Genomic DNA, 22,951 nt, shown 5'->3' on the forward strand with positions numbered 1-22,951 from the left:
AATCTGGACTCTAACAGCAGCTGGAAGGGGACAGCTGTTTTCCATAAGATGGTTGGGTCGAGAGTCAGAGGGAACCTTGGGCATGGAGTCCAAGCCTCTGCTTTACAGATGAAGACACTGAGGCCCAGAGAACGACATGCTAGGGCAGGGCTGCCTTTAGGGTAGCCTTGTTCCAAATAGCTTATCCTTTAGGTGCAGTCCTTTCCTACAAGCATCCATGCACCTACTGTGTGCACAGGCACTGGGGGAGACCCACAATTGTCAGCTGCTCTTGACTTTAAGCTTATGGCCTGCTTTCTTGATAGTCACCTGATTTATCAGAGACTTTTCCTTGCTTTCCTGGGGAAAAGAGCCCTAGGTATGGAGAGAGGCAGGAAAGAAGGTCTGGGTTTGAATCCCGGTGATGCAGTTTACTGGCTGCGTGGCCCTCGGCAAGTCGCTTGGAGCCTCAGTTTCCTCATCTGTAATGAAAGGCTAACTCGTAGGATGCTGGGGAGTTAAGTGCCAGAGCAAATGGAGATTGTTCTACAATAAATTGTGTTATCTGCTCTTATTGAAGGGCACCGGGTGAGGCTCAGACTGTGCAGACTGCACATTCAGTGCCCTCTCCCACCCAGCCCCCTTCTCCCCTGCCCTCCTCAGGTAGGCAAAGCACCCGGGGGACCTAAGCACGACATCACAAATAGTAGCCAATTCATGGGTGAGGTGGGCAGAACAGGATCCTCTCCATGGAATCCAGGCTGCTAGTTTGGACCCCGGGGGGCAGTTGTCAGCAGGCTCTCTCTCTTCTACCTTCTCTCTGCCCTCTTTATTTTTCTTTCCTCTTCATTTCTTAGGCCAGCCAATGGTATCCTCAGAGACTCTTTAACCTCACCCGCGGTCCTAGATACATGTCAAAAGGGTTGTTGACCACATTCCAGTACACTCCCTCTTGAATCTCTTCCTATTTTTTTTTTTAATCAGCAAAAATCTGTCTTCTCCCCTTCACTGAGAAAGAAAAACAAAACCTCTGTCACAAACGTGTATGGTCCAGCAAAACAAATTGTGCATTGACCACATCCAACAAAAAAATCTCTATCTAGAGACGGGCAGCATGCTTCGGCACAAGTCCTTTGGAATTGAGGTTGGTTATCGTACAGGTCAGAGAGTCCAAGTTTTCAAAGTTGTTTTTACAACGCTGTCGCCATTGTCATAAAAATTGTTCCATTGGTTCCATGCACTTCGCTCCCTGTCACTTCATACGAGTATTCCCAGTTTCTTTGAAACCAGCCCATCTTCGTTTTGTTATAGCACTCCTTAGCTCTGGGCACCCATTCAGCTTTCAAGTCTTTGCCACAGCAGAAATAGCTGCTGTTGGGGCAGCTAGGTGGCGCAGTGGATAAAGCACCAGACCTGGATTCAGGAGGACCTGAGTTCCAGTCCGGCCTCAGACACTTGACACTTACTAGCTGTGTGATCCTGGGCAAGTCACTTAACCCCTCATTGCCCCAGAAAAAAAAAAGCTGCTGTTAATGTTTACACATCATTAGTGTTTGTTTTGCTTAGGATGAATCCTTCTCAATACCTATTCTCCATATTCTCCCTCTTCCTGTTGAGTGAAGTGTGTTTCTGTACCCAACTGTGTATCTTCTTCCCTCTTTTCACCAGTTCAGATGAAAATGAGGTTCAAGTGTCTTATACACTTCACATTCCTTCCTCTTCATACAGATTTCTACTTGTGCACCCCAATTATCAGATAATTTCCCCATTCTGCTTCCTTCCCCCTCCTCCCAATGTATCCTCTTCTTCTTTTCTCTTTCCACTGAGGCAGCTAGGAGGCATGGTGAATAGAGTGCTGGACCTAGAGTCAAGAAGACCTGAATTCTGGGGCAGCTAGGTGGCGCAGTGGATAAAGCATTGGCCCTGGATTCAGGAGGACCTGAGTTCAAATCCGGCCTCAGACACTTAACACTTACTAGCTGTGTGACGCTGGGCAAGTCACTTAACCCCCGTTGCCCAGCAAAAAAAAAAGAAAAAAAAAAGACCTGAATTCAAATCCTGACTCAAATACTACCTTTGTGACCTCAGTTTCCTCAACTGTAAAATGGAGAATGGTAACAGTACCTCCCTCCCAGGGCTGTTGTGAGAGTCAAATGAAATATTTGTAAAGTGCCTGGTACACAGTAGGTGCTGTATACTCCCATTCTTCTTTGAAGATCAAGATATAACATACTCCCAAAGCCTACATCTAGTCTCCTCTACCACGACCAAAATTCTGAAGGGATTCATGTATCATTTCTCCATACAAGATGTACCCTTAAAATTGTCCCATCATGTTTATCTTTTTGTTTCTCTTGGCTGCTGTATTAGCACTCATACACAGCTTTGGTCTTCTCATCAGGAATGCTTGGAAGTCCTCTATTTCATTAAAAATCCATTCTTCCCCCTTCCCCGAAATGGAATTACACTCAGTTTTGCAAGCCTATACCCTTTGCCTTCTGGTATATCACGTTCCAGGCTCATTGGTCCATTACAGTGATGCCTTCTAAACTGTAATCCTGACCAGATTCTCAGCGTTTTAATTCATTCTTTTTGGCTGTTTGCAGACATTTTTCTTTGATCTGGAAAGTGGATTTGGGCCATGATGGTCCTGGTTTTAATCCTGGGGTTTCTTTCAAGACGATCATTGGATTCTATATCTACATTGACCTGTGACCCTCAGAGATCCGGGCAGTTTTCTTTTAGGATTTCTTAAAATATGGTTTCTAGGCTTTTTTTTGGTCGTCTTTCGGGTAGCCTAATGATTTTTTAAATGATCTCTCCTTGAAGATTTCTAAGTCAGTATTTTTGCTATGAGATACTTTATGCTTTCTTCTATTTTTTTTTCTTAGCTTTTTTTTTGAGGCAATTGGGGTTAAGTGACTTGCCCAGGGTCACACAGCTAGTAAGTGTCAAGTGTCTGAGGCGGGACTTGAACTCAGGTCCTCCTGACTCCAGGGCTGGTGCTCTATCCACTGCACCACCTAGCTGCCCCAGCTTTTTGACTTTAATATTTCTTGTTGCTTTATGAAGTCATTAGCTTCTATTTGCTTTCCTAATTTTTCAAGAAGTTTAGGTTTTGTACCTCTTATGTTGTTAAGTCCCTTTTCAAATCTTTCTTTCATAGTTCTAATTTCCCCCCATTTTTTCCTCCAGCACTTTCGTTTCACTTATACTAAATGCTCTATTTTGGGATCTCAAGGACAGATCAGGCTGCTGACTTATAAACTTCCAGGGATTTCAAAGCGGTCTGATCTCTTGGTCTGAGCTTTGCAACTTCCTGACCTGGGTTTAGGTCTGACCAACACACCTTGGGGCTTGCCTCGTTTGGTGTTCCAGTAGACTATGGCTGGACTCAGCTACCTGGAAAACTCTACTGGTTTGGAGGGACAGAACTACGGGCTCCCTCATGGTCTGGGATCCTTGGCCCTGCCATTCCCCAGTAGGCTTCAGTCTGAGTTAGGAGCTAGAGCTGAGACCCTGCTCCTTTTAGTGTTTGTGCTGCCTTCCCTATTCCCTAAACTTTCTACAACGTCGTGTGCTAGCAGCTTCCGTGATTGCCATAGAACTTTAGAGACAAGACTCTGCAAACCATTTAGACCAGCCCTCCCCATTCTGTGGTATCCCTAATAGGTCAAAATCAGACGGAGGCATACAGTTTTGAGTTACATTCATGGCACTACAGATAAAAGCAGAGTTTATAGGATCACAGATCTAGAGCCGATCGGGACCTTGGTGGCCAGGCTTTGGATGCCAAGCCTTTTCAGATCTAGTTTGGCTGGGCCATTACTGGAGTCCAACCCCCTCACTTTACAGATGAAGAAACTGAGGCAGGCAGAAGTGACCTGCCCTGGGTCACACAGGTAGCATCTGAGGCAGGACTCAAGCTCAGGTTGGACTCCAAGGCCAATGCTCTTATCTATTATGAACTATCGTAGTTCCCACCCACAAGCAACCCACAGAGATAAAGATGCACGGAAGAGGTAAGGGCATAAACAGGGGACCCCAAAAAGCCTGTTTGCCCTGGAAGGGGTAGTCTCAGTAGAAAACCTCCCACGGTGGGGAGGGGAAGGGAAGGGATGGCGACCAACAAACCAAGAGAGGAAGCGAGGCTGTCGGTGGGCTTGTCTCACTTTAATGAAAGGGCTGGGACTGGGGAGCGGGAAGATGCTTGTTTTTGTAAACATGGTAGGGAACCAACCGGACAAGGAACACCAGAGGCCACCCCGAGAGGGTTCAAGTGGCTCTCTCACACAGGACAGGTGATTCTACCTCCCGCTCATAAAACCAGAGGACTCTGATGCTAAGGTAAGATGGGGCTTTAGGAAGCTCCTCAGGTCCATCCCAGGGCCAGTGCCTGCCCTCACCCCTTTGTGGCTGGAAAGGAAAGGGGAGCGAGGGAAGATTTTGATAGATGGTGGTGGCTACTGAGGAACTGCAGGGTGTACATTGGGGGTCTGTTCTTCACAGCGGGAGGTAGAAGTGATCAGTAAAGCTCTCTTTATTATTACAGACCTACAAAAAATGAGAGAATTGTATATATGCACACATAGATAATTTGCTCTCTTTTCTTTTACAAAACAGCATCAGAGGAGAAAATGTGGCCAGTAGGTCAGGCACAGGGTCATGGAGCCTGTGATAAAGCACAGATATCAAAGGACAAGAATAAAAACTTCACAGTCAAGACAGGGTGACCCCACTATAAAGTAATCTTGCTGCAACAGGCCCCTCTCCAAACTTCTCTGGAGACAGCTACGACTGGGGCCTAGATGAGGTTGGGGCTGGGGGTGGTAATGGTAGGGGTTGGGCTTGGTGGTGGGAAGGGGGAGGATCAAGCATGGGAGGGCGAGAAGCCCTCCAAGCCCCCAGCCTCAGGCTTCCCTCCCCAGGTGAGCAGTAGCGCCCCTCCCCTAAGGATGAGTCTTCTGCAGTCAGACAACTGGGAGATGAAGAGCCCTGTCCCAGGACACAGGAAGGGCCAATGGGGGCCAGACAGGTGGGGGCTGGAAAGGATGAGAGTCCTTAGGGGGGCCCTGGGAAAAACAAAAGTGGGCCTAGCTCAGCAGCCAATCAGCTTCTTGAGGAAAGCCTCCAGCTGGTCTTCGTCTTTGATGCCCACAAATTTGTCCACCACGTCCCCATTCTTGATGGCCAGCACAGTTGGCACAGCAGAAACCTGGAGGGGGTGGGAGCAAGGGGGACAAAGGAGACGACGTTATTTCTAGGCCGGAGAATGCCTGCCGACTGCTATTCTGGGGGCGGAGAGTGCCGGGCTTCTCTAGGCCAAAATGAGGTCCCGTCCTTTGGGAAGTGCCGCTGGGGCAAGAACATCCCAGAGCTCTGGGGTCTCCCCGACGGAAAAATACTTTCCGTTCAAGCTCCCAGTATCTACCCTCCCCCTGAAAAAACCACAGACTGACTCATCACCCAGCGGCCTGGCTGAAGGCAAAGCAGAGATGAAAATAACTACTGCCACAAAAACCAGCCACAGGGTGGGGGAATGGGAAGAGAATACAGACAGGCTGAAAGACCTTGGTGCAGTGCCTGACTGAGACACTAGAATTCAAAGTTGGCTGAGGAATCCATGGAAAACTTCCCAGGAGAGAGGAAAGGAATGGTTCAGCCATGTTCCTTGGCAAGGCAAGATAGGAATGATTTGGAAAGAGAGGCCCGATGAGCCAGCTTGTGGCCGAGCTACCGGGGTGGGCGTGTGGCTCGGAGCAGCCTGACTCTGAGGTCTAGCCCAGTCACCTCTTAGCTACACGACTCTGTGTAGTTCCCTGTACCTCCCTGAGCCTCGGCTGGCTCACCTGTAAAATGGGGATATCGTCACCTCTCCCCTCACCGGGTTGTTATGAAGACCTGATGAAGTGCTACCCATTCACGAGCTATCATGACTGTTCTTGTTCGAGCCATACACTGGCTACAGGAGATAGGAACCCCACCTCCTCAGAGCCTGCACACTAACAGGACAGAAGGTCCCACGCCGACGTCTATTTCCCCGCCATCTATGTAGCGGGCACAGTCAGCAGCCCAGTCAAATCTCTTACAAGTTCAGACATTCAGCTGAATGTCGCCACTCAAAACCACCCACTAGACCAGTGGTTTTTAAATCTCTGTTGTGTCTGAGGCCCCTGGACAGTCAGGCTGGGGAGGAAGCCCAGGGGCCCTACTCAGAATCCTGGTTTTAGGGGAACAAAATGAAATACAGAAGACAATGAGGGAAACCTGTGATACTGAACTACAGTTATCAAAATATATTTTTTGGTGAGGCTGTTGGGGTTAAGTGACTTGCCCAGGGTCACACAGCTAGTATCAAGTGTCTAAGGCCGGATTTGAACTCAGGTCCTCCTGAATCCAGGACCAGTGCTTTATCCACTGTGCCACCTAGCTGCCCCCATCAAAATATTTTTAAAAGAGGCTGTGGACCCCAGCTTAAGAATGGATCTGTGAGCTGCTTGAGGACAGGGATTACGTGGATTCTAGCTTTGTATGTATGACCCAGTGGCCAGCACAATGCCTTTCACAAGGTGGACACCTTAATATTTGTTGAATGAATGAAAACTAGTCCCTGTGAGGAGGCTCTGTACTTCATTCAAGTGGCCACAGCTTAGGAGTTTCTGAACTCCTCCAAGGCAGTAAAAAGTCTCCCCACAGTCACCCCTGTCTCCTGACCCGACCCTGGCACGGGGTGACACTGAGCCATCCCCCAAAAGGATAAGGCTGGAGCCCCTGGGGGCATCCACAGAATGCATTCAGGCTTGGGAGCCTCCTCCCTGGCTGAGACAATTCAGCCACATCCCTTCAAACATGGCTAACCCCACTCCCTGCACATTAACCATAAGCAATCATAAAATGCAGAGGAAGCCACTGAGACTGGCCAAGTCTCACAGGAGGGAGGGCGTGGAACCATGAGGAAGGAGCACAAAGGCTGGTGTTGGGGATCCTTGGCACGGCAGTCGCCTGGCTGCCTAGGGGCCCCCACACCCCCGGGGTCTAGGCTTCGTGGAGCTCTCCCAGGCACATGATTGGGTGGGTGGGCACGTAAGAGTGCCGAGAAGCCTGCATGTGCCCCACCCCTCTTCCCTGCATAACCAATGACCAAAAAAGGCTGCAGATGCTGATCCAGGGGGATGTGTGTGGGGCTGGGAGTTCCATGGGCCTGGCCTAGCTCGGCTGTTCTTGGGCACCCTCTAGTGGTAGTCCCAGACAGCCAATGACGCCCCCCCTTCCCCCATACAGTCAAGGCTAACCAGATGACCATGCACTCTGTGGATAAGGCTGGGGACTCTGGGGCAGCTGCTGGGGTCCCAGGGATAGCCCCGCTGCTTCGTCATTCTATATTCCCTTTGTCCCTCCTTGGGGCCTCAGTTTCCTAAGTGTAAAGCAAGGAGGCTTGGCCGACTGCTGCTAAGATGCTGTTTGAAGGCCGCAGGACCATGGGATGACCCTACAACCTCCTTGCTGTATGGTCAGTCAACCCTTGGCCCAGCCTGCCCAGGGCCCCACAGCTAGTAACTAGCAGAAGTGGGATTTGAATTCAGGTCCTCCCACCTCCAAATTGAGGGTTCTTTGCACTATCCCACACTCTTCTTTCCATTTCTGACAGTCTATATTCTAAGGGCCCTTTGAGCACTCACGCTGTGTTGTACTGACCTAGTCACTTCCCTGCTCCCCGATGTCTAAAGGACAAGCTGCCCTGTCGCTTGGGTGGGAAAACTATTGACTGAAATGTCACTGCGGGAGTGCCCGCAGAGCCCAAGCCTTCCCCTCGGCCCTCGGCCCAAGGCTTGACCAACTGCAGGGACGGAGACCACTGAGCTTGGAGTTCAAATCCCAGCTCCTTCCCTCCACTTACAGTGATCCTGACCCAGTTCCTTAGCCAAACAATCAGGCTAATTCCTAGCCTGCCTGCTCCACAGGGCTGATGTGTGTTACGTGGCAGTGTTTGTCAAGTGATGACATTTCAGTTGTTATTAGTATGCACTTAGCCCATGAGGAGGCTCATGGATCAGCATGGTCCAGCTGCCCCGGACGGCACCTCTAACAGCAGCCTTGCAGGAATCACCCCCCACCCCAAGACTCCTCTAACACAGCCCCAAGCTGGGAGCTGAATAAGCACCGAGAACCTAGGCAGTATCTGACTGAAAGCAAGGTCTGAGATCAACACAGTGTCCCTGCTGAGTGAGGAGTGGGAGGCAGAACACAAAGAGGGAGCAGCTCCATGCATTTTATCAACAGCCTGTGCACAGGAGGGTTCTTGGGCAGAATTACTGCTGAGAAAAGGCGGGTCACCTGAATCCTGCCTCCGCTCTCTCCCATACTCACTTGAGGCTCTCCCCTGGGGAAAGATGCAGGGGACTGGGAGCACTTGTCCCAGGCCTTTTCAAGAGCAGCTGCAGTCCCCGACACAGGCCCCTCTGCTCAGCATTCCCCAGGGCTTCAAAGGCAGCTTCCTCGGGAGAGCAGTGTGATCTGGGGGCTCTGGGCAAGGGGCAGACCAGGGAGCCCCACCTGATTCCTGCATATCCGGCCGCAGGAGATGGAGGGACCAAGGAAACAGAGGCTCTATGGTGTAATGGAAAGAGTACTGGGCTTGGCATCAAGCTTGGGTGGCTGACCCTGGGCAAGCCCTTTACCTCCCAGAGGCCTCAAGTTTCCTCTTCTGGAAAATGGGACTAATCCTTGTGCTATCTCCACCCTAAGATTGTGATGCCAAGTGTGCCGGTGACTCTGAAGGTGCTTGGTGAGTGGGAGCCACAGTTAGACCTGTCTTCCATGGGGAGGAGGATCCGAGGCATTCTATGGTCATGACACAAACTCTGGGAAAAGCTGTGACAACAGGGGCAAGCACGGTGACCTGGCTTAGAGGTTGGAGGGGTGGGACCCTGTCTCGGAACATACAGGCTGTGTGACCCTGGGCCCTCTCCATGCCCTAGTGCCTCAGACACTCTCTGAGCTGCTAACCTGCCTTGGTGTACACCCGGTGCTACCTACACTGACATCACACGTCCTAAACACACACACAAGTGGGGGAGGGGCAGGAGAACTCTCTCTCATGATCTATGATGAGAAAACAAGTTTGGGCTCTGGATCAACCTTCTTAAGCCTCTGCTAAGTAGATAATCCATGTCAGGTAAGAGGAAGGCTTTGAACGGCTCAAAGCTTGAAGGGAAGGAGAAGATTGGGGAACCATTAGTTCCTAATTCTGCCCCCCACTCAAGCGGGCCAAGAGTCAAAGCAAAGTCCTGGTGAGTTGGGAAAGGCGATTTCACCAACTCCAAAACCAAGGGAGGTCAGGGCAGAGGGCAGAGGACAAAGAGCAATAACAAAGAGAAAACAAGCTGCTGTTATCCACAGAAAACCTGAGATACTCCAGGGATGTGGGCTAAGTGCCTGGAGCCTGGGGGGGCACGCTGACACACAAGGCAAGGAATGTACGCACATTCCAAAGCTCTGAGGGGGTCCCACTCCCCCTGGGGAATCTGCTGAGGATTGTGAGATCTGAAGTTGGGCAGCTGGCCAGGGGTACGCCAATTGTGGGGGCAGGGGAGTGGGCTTTGGTTGTAGAGAACAAATGAATGTGTCTGAGGTGGGAGGGTTACTCTGAGGATATGGGGGGGGGTGGAGAGAAAAAGGAAAAGAGGATGTAGGAGAATTTGAGAAAATGCATCTAAATCTCAGAAGTTAAAGAACTCTGCTTAAAAAACAAACAAACAAAAAAAAAACCAACACCAAAAACAAAAAAAAACCCTCTGCTTAACGTGCTAATCATGAGTCTCCATCAGGCCTCCAAGGGCAGAACCAGCAGCAATGGGCAGAGCTACGGGGAGGCCAATTGAAGGGATACTCTCCTGATGACCAGAAATGAACTCAAGTCTAAGAGGCTTCTTTGAATGGAAATGAGTTTCCTTCCATGAGAGTATGAAAAGGGGGCAGCTAGGTGGCTCAGTGGATAAAGCACCGGCCTTGGATTCAGGAGGACCTGAGTTCAAATCTAGCCTCAGACACTTGACACTTACCAGCTGTGTGACCTTGGGCAAGTCACTTAACCCTCAATGCCCCCCCCCCCAAGACCAAAAAGAAAAAAAGAGAATATGAAGAAGCTGGGGTGACCAACTGTCAGAAGTGTGGTGCGATGCACAGTCAGTCTCTGGGGCCAAGAAGGTCTAGCTGGACTCTCCTTGGGCAAGTGGCTGAAACTCTAAATTCTGAGACTCTCTAAGACCCTAAATCTCAGAGAAGGTGCCAACCTATATTGGTGGAGGGAGTTTGTTCTCCATCTCAGTGAAATCACAGGTCTACTCCCTATTTCTTCCAAAATTCCTTGACTTTCAGAAAGTTTTGGGTCCATGAGCTGAGATTCCCATCTCATTTTACCAGAAAGAAGGGAGATAAAACACCCAGCAGGGAGAGGGAAGGTGGCTTGGGGAAGAGAAATCAAGAAAGACCCTTCTCCTGGGCTGTGATCTTAGCCAATGGCTAGAGTCAGATGACTCAGATCTTCCAGCCGGCTGTTGCCCCCCTGTACGGATCACTGTGCCACGCCTACCCACAGTTCCTCTGCAGCCCAGGAGAGATGCACAGACTCTCAGCGTAGCTTTCCTCAGGATGCTGGTGTCTACCCCTGGACCACAAGGCTCCTGGTGGGCTCCCTGACAGGGCAGGGAGCCATGGTCACCGGAATCTTTGCTGCTCCAGGGGGGCATTTGGGGAGATGGGGTCCATGAACACTCTTTGTTCAGAGTAGTAGTGAGTGGTGTGTGTGCTTTTCATCTCAGCCCTTCCAAGGAACCCCTGAAACACCTCAGAAGGGCACCCCCCTAAGAGAGGGACACAGATTGAGAGCGGCTGGAGACCACCTCACCCACTCCCTTCCTCCTCTAAGGGGTCACAGTGTGGGAAAGGTTGGCACAGGACAAGCCCTCCTGCTAGTGAGTGTCAGGCGGCGAGAACACTGGGAACAGCCAAGCCCCTAACTGGCCTTTCTGTCCAGGGCAGGGATTATGGGGAGGAGGATGAGGAGACACACTACCCAGCCCCATCCTGTGGCTCGGGGGCTCGGGAGGGCCCCCGCCGCCACCGCTTCATACCTCATACTCGATGGCGAGGTCTGTATTGTCGTCAATGTCCACCTTGGCCATCAGCACCTTCCCCTCCTGCTTTGCCACCATTTTCTCTAACCGGGGCCCCAAGATCTTGCAGGGGCCACACCACCTCAAAAAGGGGAGGAAAGGAAGCATCTCTGTCAGACATGGCTTGTCCCCCTCCCCTGCTTTCACTGCTCCAAGGGGGGCTGTGTGGGGAGCAGGGACAGGCAGGTTTATTGGGACGCAATGGGGATGAAAAATAAGTAATTATCCATAAAACTTTGCAAAAAGAGGCATCTAAAATGAGATAAGGAAAATGCAGCCCTTGAGCCTTGGCTTCCAAGAAATCTCAGTGTATCTCCACAGAAGAGAATGTCTGTCCTCCTGGGCCCTGGCCGAAAACCCTCAGGAAAGGCGTCCGTGCTGACTACGGGGAGGCAACAACACAGCCTCGGCCTCTGACTGTGCATGAACAGGGCTCCTCCAGAGGTGGCTTCCCCTTCCTCAGTTTACCGCAGACGCCACATGGGAGGCGTGGTTCAGTCAGCAGCACAGGAGGTATAAAAAGGAAGGGATGCTGCTGTCCTGGCACTTTCAGTTCACCATCCCTGGCAACGGCCTCCTGGCAGCAGAGGAGGAGGAGAGCTGGGGGCAAAGTCTGCTTAGGGGCACTGTTTATCAAGAGCCAATCAACCTGTGCAAAGCACTGTCCCATCAGCAGTCATCAAATCCCTGATTCAGGAACCTCAGTCAAAGAAACCCCAGGGCCTAACCCAGGAAATGTTATCTCCTTCGACAAATGAAGAAGGTGAGGCAAGAGATGAGTCAGAGAACAACCCGAGTGTCTGTTCAAGATTAAGAACCCAGGAGCCCTCCCGGGTTTGAGATGGTGAGCACCTCCCGCCTCACACCTTACCTTACTGAGAGGGGTTTTATGAACTCCCCTTGAGTCGACTGAAGCCATGGACCATCAAGAAGTCAGATCAGGCTTAAAAGGGAGGTTGTGGGTGATTTAAACTTAAAATAACAAGAAGCAAGCCCACCATCAACAGCCCTGGGGACCAACGTCTTACCAAGGACATTTCCAGTTACAGTCAAACCTCGGGGAAGGCATTGACCTTTCCCAGCTTTGGAGAGCGACAACTTAAAGAGACGAAGGGCTTATCTGCAAGGTGACTGAACTGTTCGGAAACCCAGGAGGCCAAATACTGCCCTCTAATGGTACTTGGGACACACTTTAAAAAAAAACAGTATTTATTCAAACTGCGTATATTTTTGAACAGTATTCCAGACCTGGGGTCCTGGAGACATGATAGAATTCATGGGAAAGTGAACTGCGGACTTAAAAACACTGCCCTCTGCATATGCCCAATACTCACTGCGCATGGAAATCCACAACTACCGGAGTCTCACTGTTGACAACTCTGTCCTGAAAGTCAGGCCCATCCTGGACGTTAAACGTAACATTGGAGATCTTGGTAGTGGAGAACGTCCGGGCCAAACGGGGTGTAGCAGCGGTGGGTCTGCTGGAGCTGCCCTGGGCCAGAACCTCAGGAACGAGAGGCACCGGGCGACACTGAGGGAGCTTTCTAGAGAAGATGGGTGCCAACAATCTCCTGAGGACCATACGCTGAGCCATCTAGAAGGGAAAAAAGGAAAGGTGGGGATTTGTGAACGCAGTCAACTGAGACCAAAACAAGGCTGCAGAGACCAACAAAGGAACACAGAGGAAGCCTCCTGGGGGGAATCAAGTACAAGAAAGGGAGATGCTCAAACAGGAGGTCAGGGGAAGGATGAACAGCAGAAGGGAAAAGGAAGGGGTAACCAAGAGGAAGAGCGAAACCAGAAGGCAAAGGAGAACAAGGTGCGATGAGGAAACGAGCGCCGGGATCGGTCTGGGCCGCCCTTCTAGCTTTAGCATCACCTGGCTCTGTGACCTTGGGCGAGTCTGAGGGGCCACAAGGATGACTGGGGTCCCTGTGAGAGGCAGAGCGAGAGCTGAACGAGAACCATTCGGATTTGGCAGCTGGCGCCTGTGTGTCCAGCAGCTTCCTCTGAGGAGCTCAGTCTGCCTGCCCGGAGGCTGGAAGCGTCAGTCACAGGGGGAGGGAAGGCAAATCTCTTCTTTGGACAAGGGAGAAATCCACCCAAAGTGCTCAAGAGCAACGGCTTGAAAGGTCATCTAGTCGAAACTCCTTTTGTGCAGCCAAGGATACTGAGGCCCAGATGGGGAAATAACCTGACCTGGGTCGGATAATCAATCAACCCATGAGGAGGAGCATTTATTAAGTACTTATGATGTGTCAGACCCTGCTAGGGGAGAAGAATGTACAGTACAAGAATTTACATTCTCATGGGGGATACAAGGAACAGAAAAACACAAAGCACAAACATAGAGTTAACAGACACAGATAGATACAGAGCAGTGAAATACAAGGCGGTTCAGGAAGGAGGGCACCAGCAGGTGGGGGGGGGGCAGGAAAGGCCACACGCAGAAGATGGTGAAGAAGAGGGAGTCTGTGAGGTGGGGACATGAGGAAGGCCTGCATTCCAGGCTTGCCAGTGGGCCCATGCAAAGGCACAGAGGGAGGAGATGGTATCATCTGATGCGTGAGGGACAGAGAGAAGGCCCGGCCCATCTGCCTTGCATGTGTCTAGTACTTTAAGGTTCTGTACATTTGTTACTTCATTTGATCCTCACAACCACCTTGGGAGGGAGGTGCTCTTATTATCACCCCCATTCTACAGTTGAGGAAACTGAAGCAAACAGAGGCAAGTGATGCCCATGGTCCAGCACTACCCACTGCAACAAAACGAGGATGGAAAGTTGGCTGGGACCAAGTGACATTGGGATTTAGAAGCTAAATGGTTTACATTCTAAGAGGCAATAAGACAGCAGAGCGACTGAACAAGGGAGCCCGCTGAGATCTACGCTTAAGAAAAGTTCCTTTGGCAGCTGTGTGCAGGATGGAGGGGAGGCAGGGAGCCCAATCAGAAGGCTGATGTCATGATCCAGCCAGAGATGCTGAAGGCTTGAACTTCGGGGGCAGCTGTAAGAGTGGGGAGAAAGGTCAGACGGGAGGCAAGATCTGGCTCCCAGTCACACCGGCTGTAGGAGATTCAAACCCAGGTCCTCTGGGATTTCTGCACAATACCCCACAGTCAAGTAAGAGAGCTGGAGAACCTCGTGCAAATCCTGCCTCAATCTTCCTGGGGCCAGTCCTTCACGGGGAAGGAGGAGGTGGGTGGGAAAGCTGAGGGTGGAGATTCCATCAGGCTTCTAAGGCCCCTTGACCTCTAAATGTAAGAAGGCACCCCTAGTTAGCAGGTGTTCTTAACCTGTGGCCTGTGAACTTGGTTTTTAAAAAAACTCGCATTTGTATAATTATTGTGATATAACTGGTTTCCTTTGCCATCCTGTGTACTTTATTTAACGACCCAATTCTGAGGTCTTCCCCAGACTTACTAAGAGTCCATGTCAACAACTTGGTCGCGTAGAATCAGATGACCAAATGAGGCAACATGGACAGCAAACCTTCAAGTACTATACAAGCGCAAGCTATTATAATTCTTATAGCCCAAGAGCCACCCACGACTCAGCCAAGGACACACGATGTTGAGATCGTTTACAAAGTTCCTACTATGTGCACAGCAGGCCCTGGGGATACAAACCACAGGGATGAGACCGTTCCTAGCCTCAGGAAGCGGACATTTGACCACGGTCAGTAGGCAGGTGATCTAAGGAGGGAGAGAGCGCTAGGAGGCGATGGTGGCTGGCCAAGCCTGCTTGCAGAAGGCAGCACCCGACCTGGGCACCGGATCAGGAGGGCGGGCGGGCACTGCGGGTTTGGGGAGACAGCTTCGGCAAAAGCACGGAGGGAGAAGACAGAACAGAATGGCAGAGCATGAAGAAGGGCAATGGCCACTGAAGTCTATTAGTTCCTCGAGGGCAGGGGCTGTTTGGAAAATAGTGTTTATGGACTGATCGCCTGGTCACCCCCAGCGCCCAGAACAGTGCAGGCACATGGAGAGCGCGTAATCAATGCCTGTGGGGGAGTGGGGAATGCAAGCGGGGGAGAGACCAGGGCAGGGCCTTGAACGCCGGGCTCAGGGGTTTGCACCGAGGGGCAGCCACGTGAGCAGGAGAGGGAGTGACCCCGAGGACCGGGGGAACCAGAGTTCCAAGGCCTGGGTTTCGACTGAACGCGGGGTTCGGGGTGGGGAGGGGGCCGCCAGGACGGACGGCCCGGGAGGAAGCTGGATGCCGCCCGCCGCCCCGGGATCCCCCACGCGCGCCTCCTACCTCCCTGCGGCGCGAGCGCGGCCACGAGACCGAGGAGCAGAGGCACCCGGGCCACCCGACCCTCTCCTCTGCAGCCGCCTCCGCCTCCGCCTCCGCCCCCTGCGGCCCGGCCCGGCCCTGCCCGCCCGTCAAGGGCACCGCGCGCGTCACTTCCGCCCCTGGGGTCGTGATCACGTCACTTCCTGACACCGCCCTCCGGCCTCGCGTTTTCCTTTCCCCAGAGAGGGGAGGGGGCGGGGCCTAGCACCGCATGCGCACAACGTAGGAAGTTTCGCCAGCCGTTAGGCCCGGAAGTGGGTGGGGCGAGAGAGCGAGCGAGCGAGGGGACGTTAACGTCTCGCGGGCGTGATGAGCAACCGGTTCTTCCGTGGTGCCCCCGGGTCATTCTGGGCGGCCTCAGTTTCCCCATTACCTGAAGGGGTAGGGCTGTGAGAGAGACCCTATTATTATTATTAGATCAGGCTGTACGACCTTGGGGAGACCCTGGCCCTCTCTGAACCTCAGTTTCCCCATCTGCAAAATGTCAGGGTTGGCTCCGCCCCGCCCCTAAGACCCCTCCCCCCCAAACCCTGCCGCTTAGCGTCAGGGGGTGGTCCCGGCTTTTAAAGCCCTTCCAGTGAGAGTCCTGATAGCCAGCCACCCCCGATGACGTCATCCAGGTAACCCACAGACTATGATTAAGCGCCTACTGTGTGCCAAGCCCTGACGATACAAAGGTGACCAAAGCGGTGCCTGCCCTTGGGGAGCTCCCAGTCTGGTTCCGGTAGATACCGAGCTAGGGGCGGGGTAGACGGGAAAGTGCCGGGCTTCACAGGGGTCAGGAAGGCTTCCTGTGCCTGGTGGGATTTTAGCTGGGACTGGCAGGAGCTGGAGAGGTCACTGGTCCGGGTAGAGGAGGGAGAGGGGGCATGTGGGACAGCCAGAGGAAGGGGAGCCGGGAGGCCAAGTGCCAGTCGTCCCATCCCCCCTCCGAGCCTTTGCCCAGGCTGTGCCTCCTGCCTGGCACACTCTCCACCTCTTGGAACCTCCAGCCTCAGCTCAAAACCCTGCCTTCTCCAGGACCTCTGTCTTGATCTCCTCCTAGGGCAAGCACAGGCTCTTCAACCTGGAGGCTGTGATATATATTTATATATAATTTATTTATATATATTGCCTATATGTATGTATATGTAAGTATTTTTCACAAGTTTATGTTAAAATTCTAGGAATTTTATCCATTTAAAACTATTCTTCTGAGGAGGGGATCTGTAGGCTTCATCAGAGTGTCAGAGGGGTCCCTGACAAAAAAAAGGGGGAAAGAACAAGCATTTATTGGGTGCCTACTATGTTCTGGGCCTTATGAATATCATTTCATTTGATCCTCACAACCCTGTGAAGTCGGGCATTTATCTACACTTACACTTGGAAATTGAGGCAGTTAAATGACTTGTCCTAGGCTCTGGTGTCCAGCACTTTATCCATAAAGACTTACCCCCTGCAAAAAAAAAAATTAACCTTAATGTTAGTGCCTAAGGTTACCTGCTGTTTATGTTATTGGATAGCTATCTCTGTGTGTATACACACACATATATACAGATACATATATATATATATATATACACACACACACATATAGGACACGTATATATTTACATACATACACACAAACATATATAGAATATAGACACATACACATATATACACACCCAAATGCATACTTAGGTTTTTTCCCTGTTACAGTGTTTGGTCTTTGATGGCAGAGATACTTTTGTCTTCACAGTTCCCGGTCTGGCCCATAGTGTTTAATCCCCACTGATGTGAGCAAATTGATAATGACTGAAATAAATTTTGGGCTATGTAATTTATTTGCATGTCATGTAGTTGCAGAACAAATTGGGTCCAAGGCCCCTTGGTAGGCACAAGGACCTTGAATACAGACCTTGAACCGGTTTTTATTCATTAAAAGAAAACAGTAAACAGGATACAAAAACGGGATTAGGTAATCTGATTTCTTGTTGGATGAAAGATTAGGGACTTTCTGAGTTGGGAGAGGGAGAGAGCTCAAGTGGAATTCCAGAAATCAGGTGATTTACAGGAAAACACCAAAACGGAGGTTGTTCATAAATTAGAGTCAGTTTGGTTCTCATCCCACCTCTGTACTCCTCGTATGGAAAGTGGAGATAAAGATACTGGTAGTGCCTAGCTCACAGACTGGTAGTGAGGGTCGAGTGAGATAAGAAGAGAAGAGGGTGGGCATGTTCTGACTCTTAAAACCAAGTATCTTTTCTAGTATTTGAAGGGTTGTCACTGCCACACAAGAGGTGACTTCTCTGTCTCATAGGATTATAGATTTAGGGTTAGAGCAGATCACAATAAGAGGTTATCCAGTGCCATTCCTTAATTGTGCAAGTCAGGCAATAGAGGTCCAGATTGGGAAAAGTCTCATTGCTATTTAAACAGCAGCAGAGCTGGCACTTAAACATGGAGTCTCTGAGGACCCAAGCCCACTGTGTTTTAAAAAATTTGGAGGGCTGTCATGTGTGAAAAGGATTAGGAGTTCTGCTTGATGCTTATGTGTGGACCTGTTGTTTCCCTAGATAGATGATAAACTCCTTGAGGGCAGGGACTGTGTAATCTTTGTCTTTTTATTCCATACCACTTAATTGATTGACCTCAGAGGGTAGGCCTGGGAGTAATAGGAGTGGAAAGATAAAATAAAGGGAGAGAGGCTGGTTTCAGTTATGAAATTCCAGCCCAAAGCCCATTGGTATGGGACTTCCTTCTCATTGGTGGAAGTCAGCTCCACTCCATCCTCACTCAGGCATGGCATCGATCTTCACCAATGAGGAGAGAGACCAATGGGCTTTGGGTCTAGGCTTACATTCAGACGAAAGGTAGAGCTGTGCAGAAGCAGAACACACTGCCTTGGGATATAATGGGTTCTCCCATCAGTAGGAGAATTTCAAGCAAAAGCTGGGTGATCACTTACTTTTATGTTGTAAAGGGAATTCCCTGTTCAAGGTTGGATTAGATCACCCCAAGAATCCGTGACATGCTGTGTAAAAGTGAGATAGTATTGTTATTATTTGTGACTTCAGGCAAGTCTCACTGCCCCTTTCTGAATCTTAGCTTCCTCATAAATTAAAGGAAGGTTTTGGCCCGAGAAACAGAAAACCCGGTAGAAAGAAGGAAACTTCTTGTTGCTCGTCCTTCGTTCTCCAAGAGGACCAATGACAGCAGGAGGGTAATTGATATGGGGTTGGGACATGTCAAGGAATTTGGGACTATTCAAGTTTAAATCGTCTTACCAGCTAAAGGATGGACAAAAAGCTTATTAGGCATGGCTGCCACCTGGTCGGCACCAGGGGACAGAGATAACTCCTGAAGTCAGGACACCACCCCTCACTCAAGCTTTCCCCATCCCCAAAGGGAACTTTTCATAGTTAGGTGGTCACCTCATCCGTCCAGCCACCATCTCCCTCTATAAAGACTTTGGCCTCCCTTCTAGTCTAGGAGAAATGCATTTCTGAGAATCATGTCTGTAAGCCATTTTCTCCCTTCAAGAGAAGTCTCTGACTTCTCTCTCGGTCCCTTTCTCTAGTGTCTTTTATTCTAATTGGATTTGTGTGAGAGGAATACCTAAGGACCCCCCACCACCTATTTCCCCTGTGACAGTGATGTCTTCGATTTGCAAGTGAATTGGATTTAAGTGAGAAGGAACTATGGATTTGGGGCAGGGCGCTTGGGCACTTGGGCTCCAATCTCTATCTCTGTGCCACTGCAAACCTTTGATTGAGTGAAAGTTATAAAGAAGGAACAGTACCTCCCTGTCCTCTGACTTCCTCATTCTGATTTTGCCCACCTCACATTATTCTTTGTTCTCATATGGGGCCACCATCCTTAGCTCTGATACTGCCAACTGTCTGCCCCTCCCCAAACCAATTGCCCAATTCCTTTGAGGTGCCAGCAGCAAGGCTGCAGCTGCCTACAGATCCTCAGGCTCAGGCCAGGGTGAGGGGAATGCTTGGAATGGAGCCACATTCACCAGGCAGCCGATGCTCTGTGCCAAGCGTTCAGCACAATGAGCTTCCTTGTCACAGGCAGGATGAAGATGGGGGTGGGTAATGGGGAGGGTTATACTTCTATCTCCTCTGCAGTTCAGTCCCGGTTTCCCCAACTGACCTCACATTTCAGCATTTGATTCCTCGCTGTGCCAAAGTCAACCCCTGCTCTACAGTGGTCACTAAGGGGCAAGGAGCTCCGGGGGCACCACAGGACAAGACAGCTTCTGATGAACACATCCTGCAGTGCAGCTGTGGCCTCCAACTAGCTGACGCTAGCTAATAGGAGTGCTCAAGTCCCACCTGCTTTCATTTCTGCTTCTTTGTTTTAATCAAAGTTCTTTTCAAGAACCGCATATTCGTCTTATTCAGCATTTGTGCAGAATTTTGCAGAGCCAAATTCCATTTCATCCTTCGAATGTCAAAGTCGTGCCAGGATTGGTATCCCCTTTTGCAGCTAGGGGAATGGAGAGATGGGGACCCATCTGAAGGCAAGGGCACTAGGTAGCCCTGCTGTTGAGACTTCTGCTCCAATATTGCCCCGCTAATGTCTAGCATCAGTATTTAGTATTAGTTTGAGAATTTAGTCAAGGGCCTAACTGCCTTTTAGATTTAACCTTCTGGTCCTTATCCTTAAACCTTTTAATGCCCTGGGACAAAGAAGCCCAGCCTCCATCCCTGTGGGTTACAGTTCACAGGTTCTAATGGGGTGATTGCTTCCCAGAATGTTAGAGTGACAGTGGGGCTGTATGCAAGAATTTTATTACAAGAAGGAACCGCTCTTGGTTCCTTTATCAGTAAAGTGAAGAGGTTGGACAAGGTGATCTGTGATCCGTTAGGTCTCTTCTAGCTCTCAATCCATGTGGGAGCAGTTAAGTTCCCACTCTGTGTAAGGCGCAGTGCTGGCTACTGGGGCGCAGTTCCCCGAATGGGCACTCGGACCTAGTGATTGGGTCCCCAGAGGCTAATGACTGCCACCACCCTTAGGCTTTTAGGGCTGATCTTAAGGGGTTGGGGTTTCTAATACTATTGTTCGTGAGCCCCCATCAGTGCACTCTCTGCTGTTTATCAACCATACTTCATTGTTTTTTATTAAGGATATTTAAGCTGGTATAGCAAGGATAGTTCTTACAAAAACATCTCCCAACTAAGGGCACACTCTCTCCATGCACAGTTCAGGTCTAGGGGCATAAGAGGTTCAAGCTTAGCATATGTGACCAAATGACAACTTCACAGATCTTGATTATTAGAAGTCCTTTTCTCCTTTCCTGGAGTTCTCATGAATTTCCCCTTAGGTTCCTCTGTAGTTGGCTTCAATATATCTTTTAGTTCTTGATATAGATGCTACCATCAGATATTGATGCTTGAAAGACACTGCTACTAGTGGGGACTCCAGACCTTACTACCTTTGGAAGTTTACTGGGCCCATGAGTGGGGAGGGGAGAAAAACTTGATCTTCCCCTTCCCCCAGAACATTTCTCTCCATTTAGTCCTTGTTCTGGTCGATTGACTTGACTGACCTACTGCTAGAATGCATTATTCCAAACTGACTTTTTGTGCTAAACATAGGTTCAGAGGCACATTTGATTTAGCTAATTACAAGATATGTGTGTGTGTGTGTGTGTGTGTGTGTGTGTGTGTGTGTGTGAGAGAGAGAGAGAGAGAGAGAGAGAGAGAGAGAGAGAGGAGAGAGAGAATCTATATTTAATGGTCAAAGCATTATGCTTCTTCCAAGTTGATAAAATATTTGTTCATACCTTGCTCCCAACTTTGATTGATGATTCAGTGAATAAATCTGGATTTTTTGCGTTTACATCAATTGGAGTAAGGGTAAAAACCCCAACCCTTTGACCAAAATGAAATTTGTTAGTGTATACCTATAAAAGCTTATTTCTTATTTGGAGAAATGAGACATACCCAGAGGTAAGATAAGTTAGGTAAACACAAAGTAATAAGAGATATGATGATGATGGTGAGATTGTGGGTGGAGGGTGAGCAGAGAGGGGAATAGGGAAGGCTTCATGGAAAAGGTCTGATCTAAGCTGAGCCTTAAAGGACATGAGTTTTCAAAAAGATGCCCAAAAAGTGTCCATTGAGCTTGAGTGAAATTGGCCTGGACTTAGGAAAATTGGATATGAGAAAAATAGGATTAAATACCATTTTTTTTCCTCTCTAAGAATGCCTTAGTTAAAGGAATAATGTTATGGGCGGGGGTGGGGGAGTGGAGAGACTGCTTTGGAGTCAGTGGTCCTGGATTCAAATCCTGGCACTGCCATTTACTGCCTATGTGACTTTGGGGATGTCACCTAACTTCTGTGGACATGGTTCCATTTTTCAATTTGAAAAACAAAGGGATTGGACCTTCCATGACTTTTAAGGTCATTTCCAGCTCTAAATCCCTGAACCTCTGAGTATATGTGTGTATATTTGTGGGTCTCTGTGTGTATTCCAATAGCATCATAATAGCTTTAAAAACACCCAACAATAAAACAGTAAGGCTTTGGTCAGGAAGAAACAGGGGGCATATCCGTTGGCCATGTTGTAAGATTTTTATCCAGTATGCTGGCTTGAAATTGTCTTGCAGTAGAATTTTTGGCAAGAAGTAATCCCAAGTTGGTTTGATCCAGTGTATTAAAATTGGGAGAGTCCTTCTGCTTTATTTTTGGCTCTACTATAATTCCCAATATCCTTATTCCTTCATTTGTAAATGGGGAGGAATTATTTTTCTCTGTTGCTCCCCATTAGGATCCCCAGAAGCAGCTGGACAGATGTAGAAATGAAAGATAGGGGCACAGCCACATTTTATGTTGGGAATGTGTGGATTTCTTCATTCCCTTGGCTCTCTAGACCCTTTATCCATTAGCATTTTTGTCTTCAAGACATACAGGACAGGGTATCGATTTGAAGTTTTGAATATTCCATGCAATACCCTGAGAATATGTCATTAATTCAACTGCTACTTGCTTCAGTATGACAGGGTAAACTAGCTCACTGAATTTGGAGTTAAGGACCAGAGTTCAAATCCTGAACCTGTACCTTGTTTACCCCAGAGCAGGCGCTTAATAAAGATATGTTGAATGAATGAATGAATGAATGAATGAATGAGTGCTAGTCACCACTTATATGAGCTTGCTAAGGCCCTTGATTCCTTTGATGTCAGTTTCCTCATCTCTAACATAAGGAGTTGACAAAAGGAGAAGCAATATGGCAATGGTGACTAGAGAACTGGTCTTAGAATCCAGAAGACTTGAGTTCTGCCTCTGCCACATACTGACTGTGTGCCTCTCAGCAAGTCACACGAGTCACAGTGTGGGACTGGACAAGTTCATCCCTCTGTTCTCTAGGCAACCCTCTCAGACCAGAGGCTTCAGGGTGGGTGGTGACCTGCTGGTAGAAGGAGTTTCCTCTCCCAAGAGTTCCCATATGAAGCCATAAGTCCTATCCCTAAAGCCTTGAACAGGATGACCTCCTAGGTCCCATCCAGTTTGGAATCCTTGGAA

The 22,951-nt window shown here is 49.5% G+C and overlaps 1 protein-coding gene across 1 annotated transcript; it reads right to left on the minus strand.

The window, feature by feature from the left end:
* Nucleotides 1-4,131: 4,131 nt before the first annotated feature.
* Nucleotides 4,132-15,569, minus strand: TXN2 (thioredoxin 2). Its single transcript, XM_043967084.1, has 4 exons — nucleotides 15,412-15,569; nucleotides 12,488-12,747; nucleotides 11,112-11,235; nucleotides 4,132-5,194 (listed from the first exon to the last, which is right to left on the minus strand). The coding sequence occupies exons 2-4, from the start codon at nucleotides 12,745-12,747 to the stop codon at nucleotides 5,078-5,080; spliced, it is 501 nt and encodes a 166-aa protein (XP_043823019.1). The 5' UTR covers nucleotides 15,412-15,569; the 3' UTR covers nucleotides 4,132-5,077.
* Between the last annotated feature and the right edge of the window lie 7,382 nt (nucleotides 15,570-22,951).

Source organism: Dromiciops gliroides, chromosome 5 (genome assembly GCF_019393635.1).
Source record: "Dromiciops gliroides isolate mDroGli1 chromosome 5, mDroGli1.pri, whole genome shotgun sequence".
Classification (NCBI taxonomy): domain Eukaryota; kingdom Metazoa; phylum Chordata; class Mammalia; order Microbiotheria; family Microbiotheriidae; genus Dromiciops; species Dromiciops gliroides.

Coding starts and splice junctions, on each gene's coding strand:
- TXN2 (XM_043967084.1), bottom strand. CDS start 12,747: ATGGCTCAGCGTATGGTCCTCAGGAGATTGTTGGCACCCATCTTCTCT. Junction 11,236..12,487: donor GTTGTGGATTTCCATGCGCA/GTGAGTATTGGG, acceptor CCCCTTTTTGAG/GTGGTGTGGCCCCTGCAAGA. Junction 5,195..11,111: donor ACCTCGCCATCGAGTATGAG/GTATGAAGCGGT, acceptor CACCCCCTCCAG/GTTTCTGCTGTGCCAACTGT.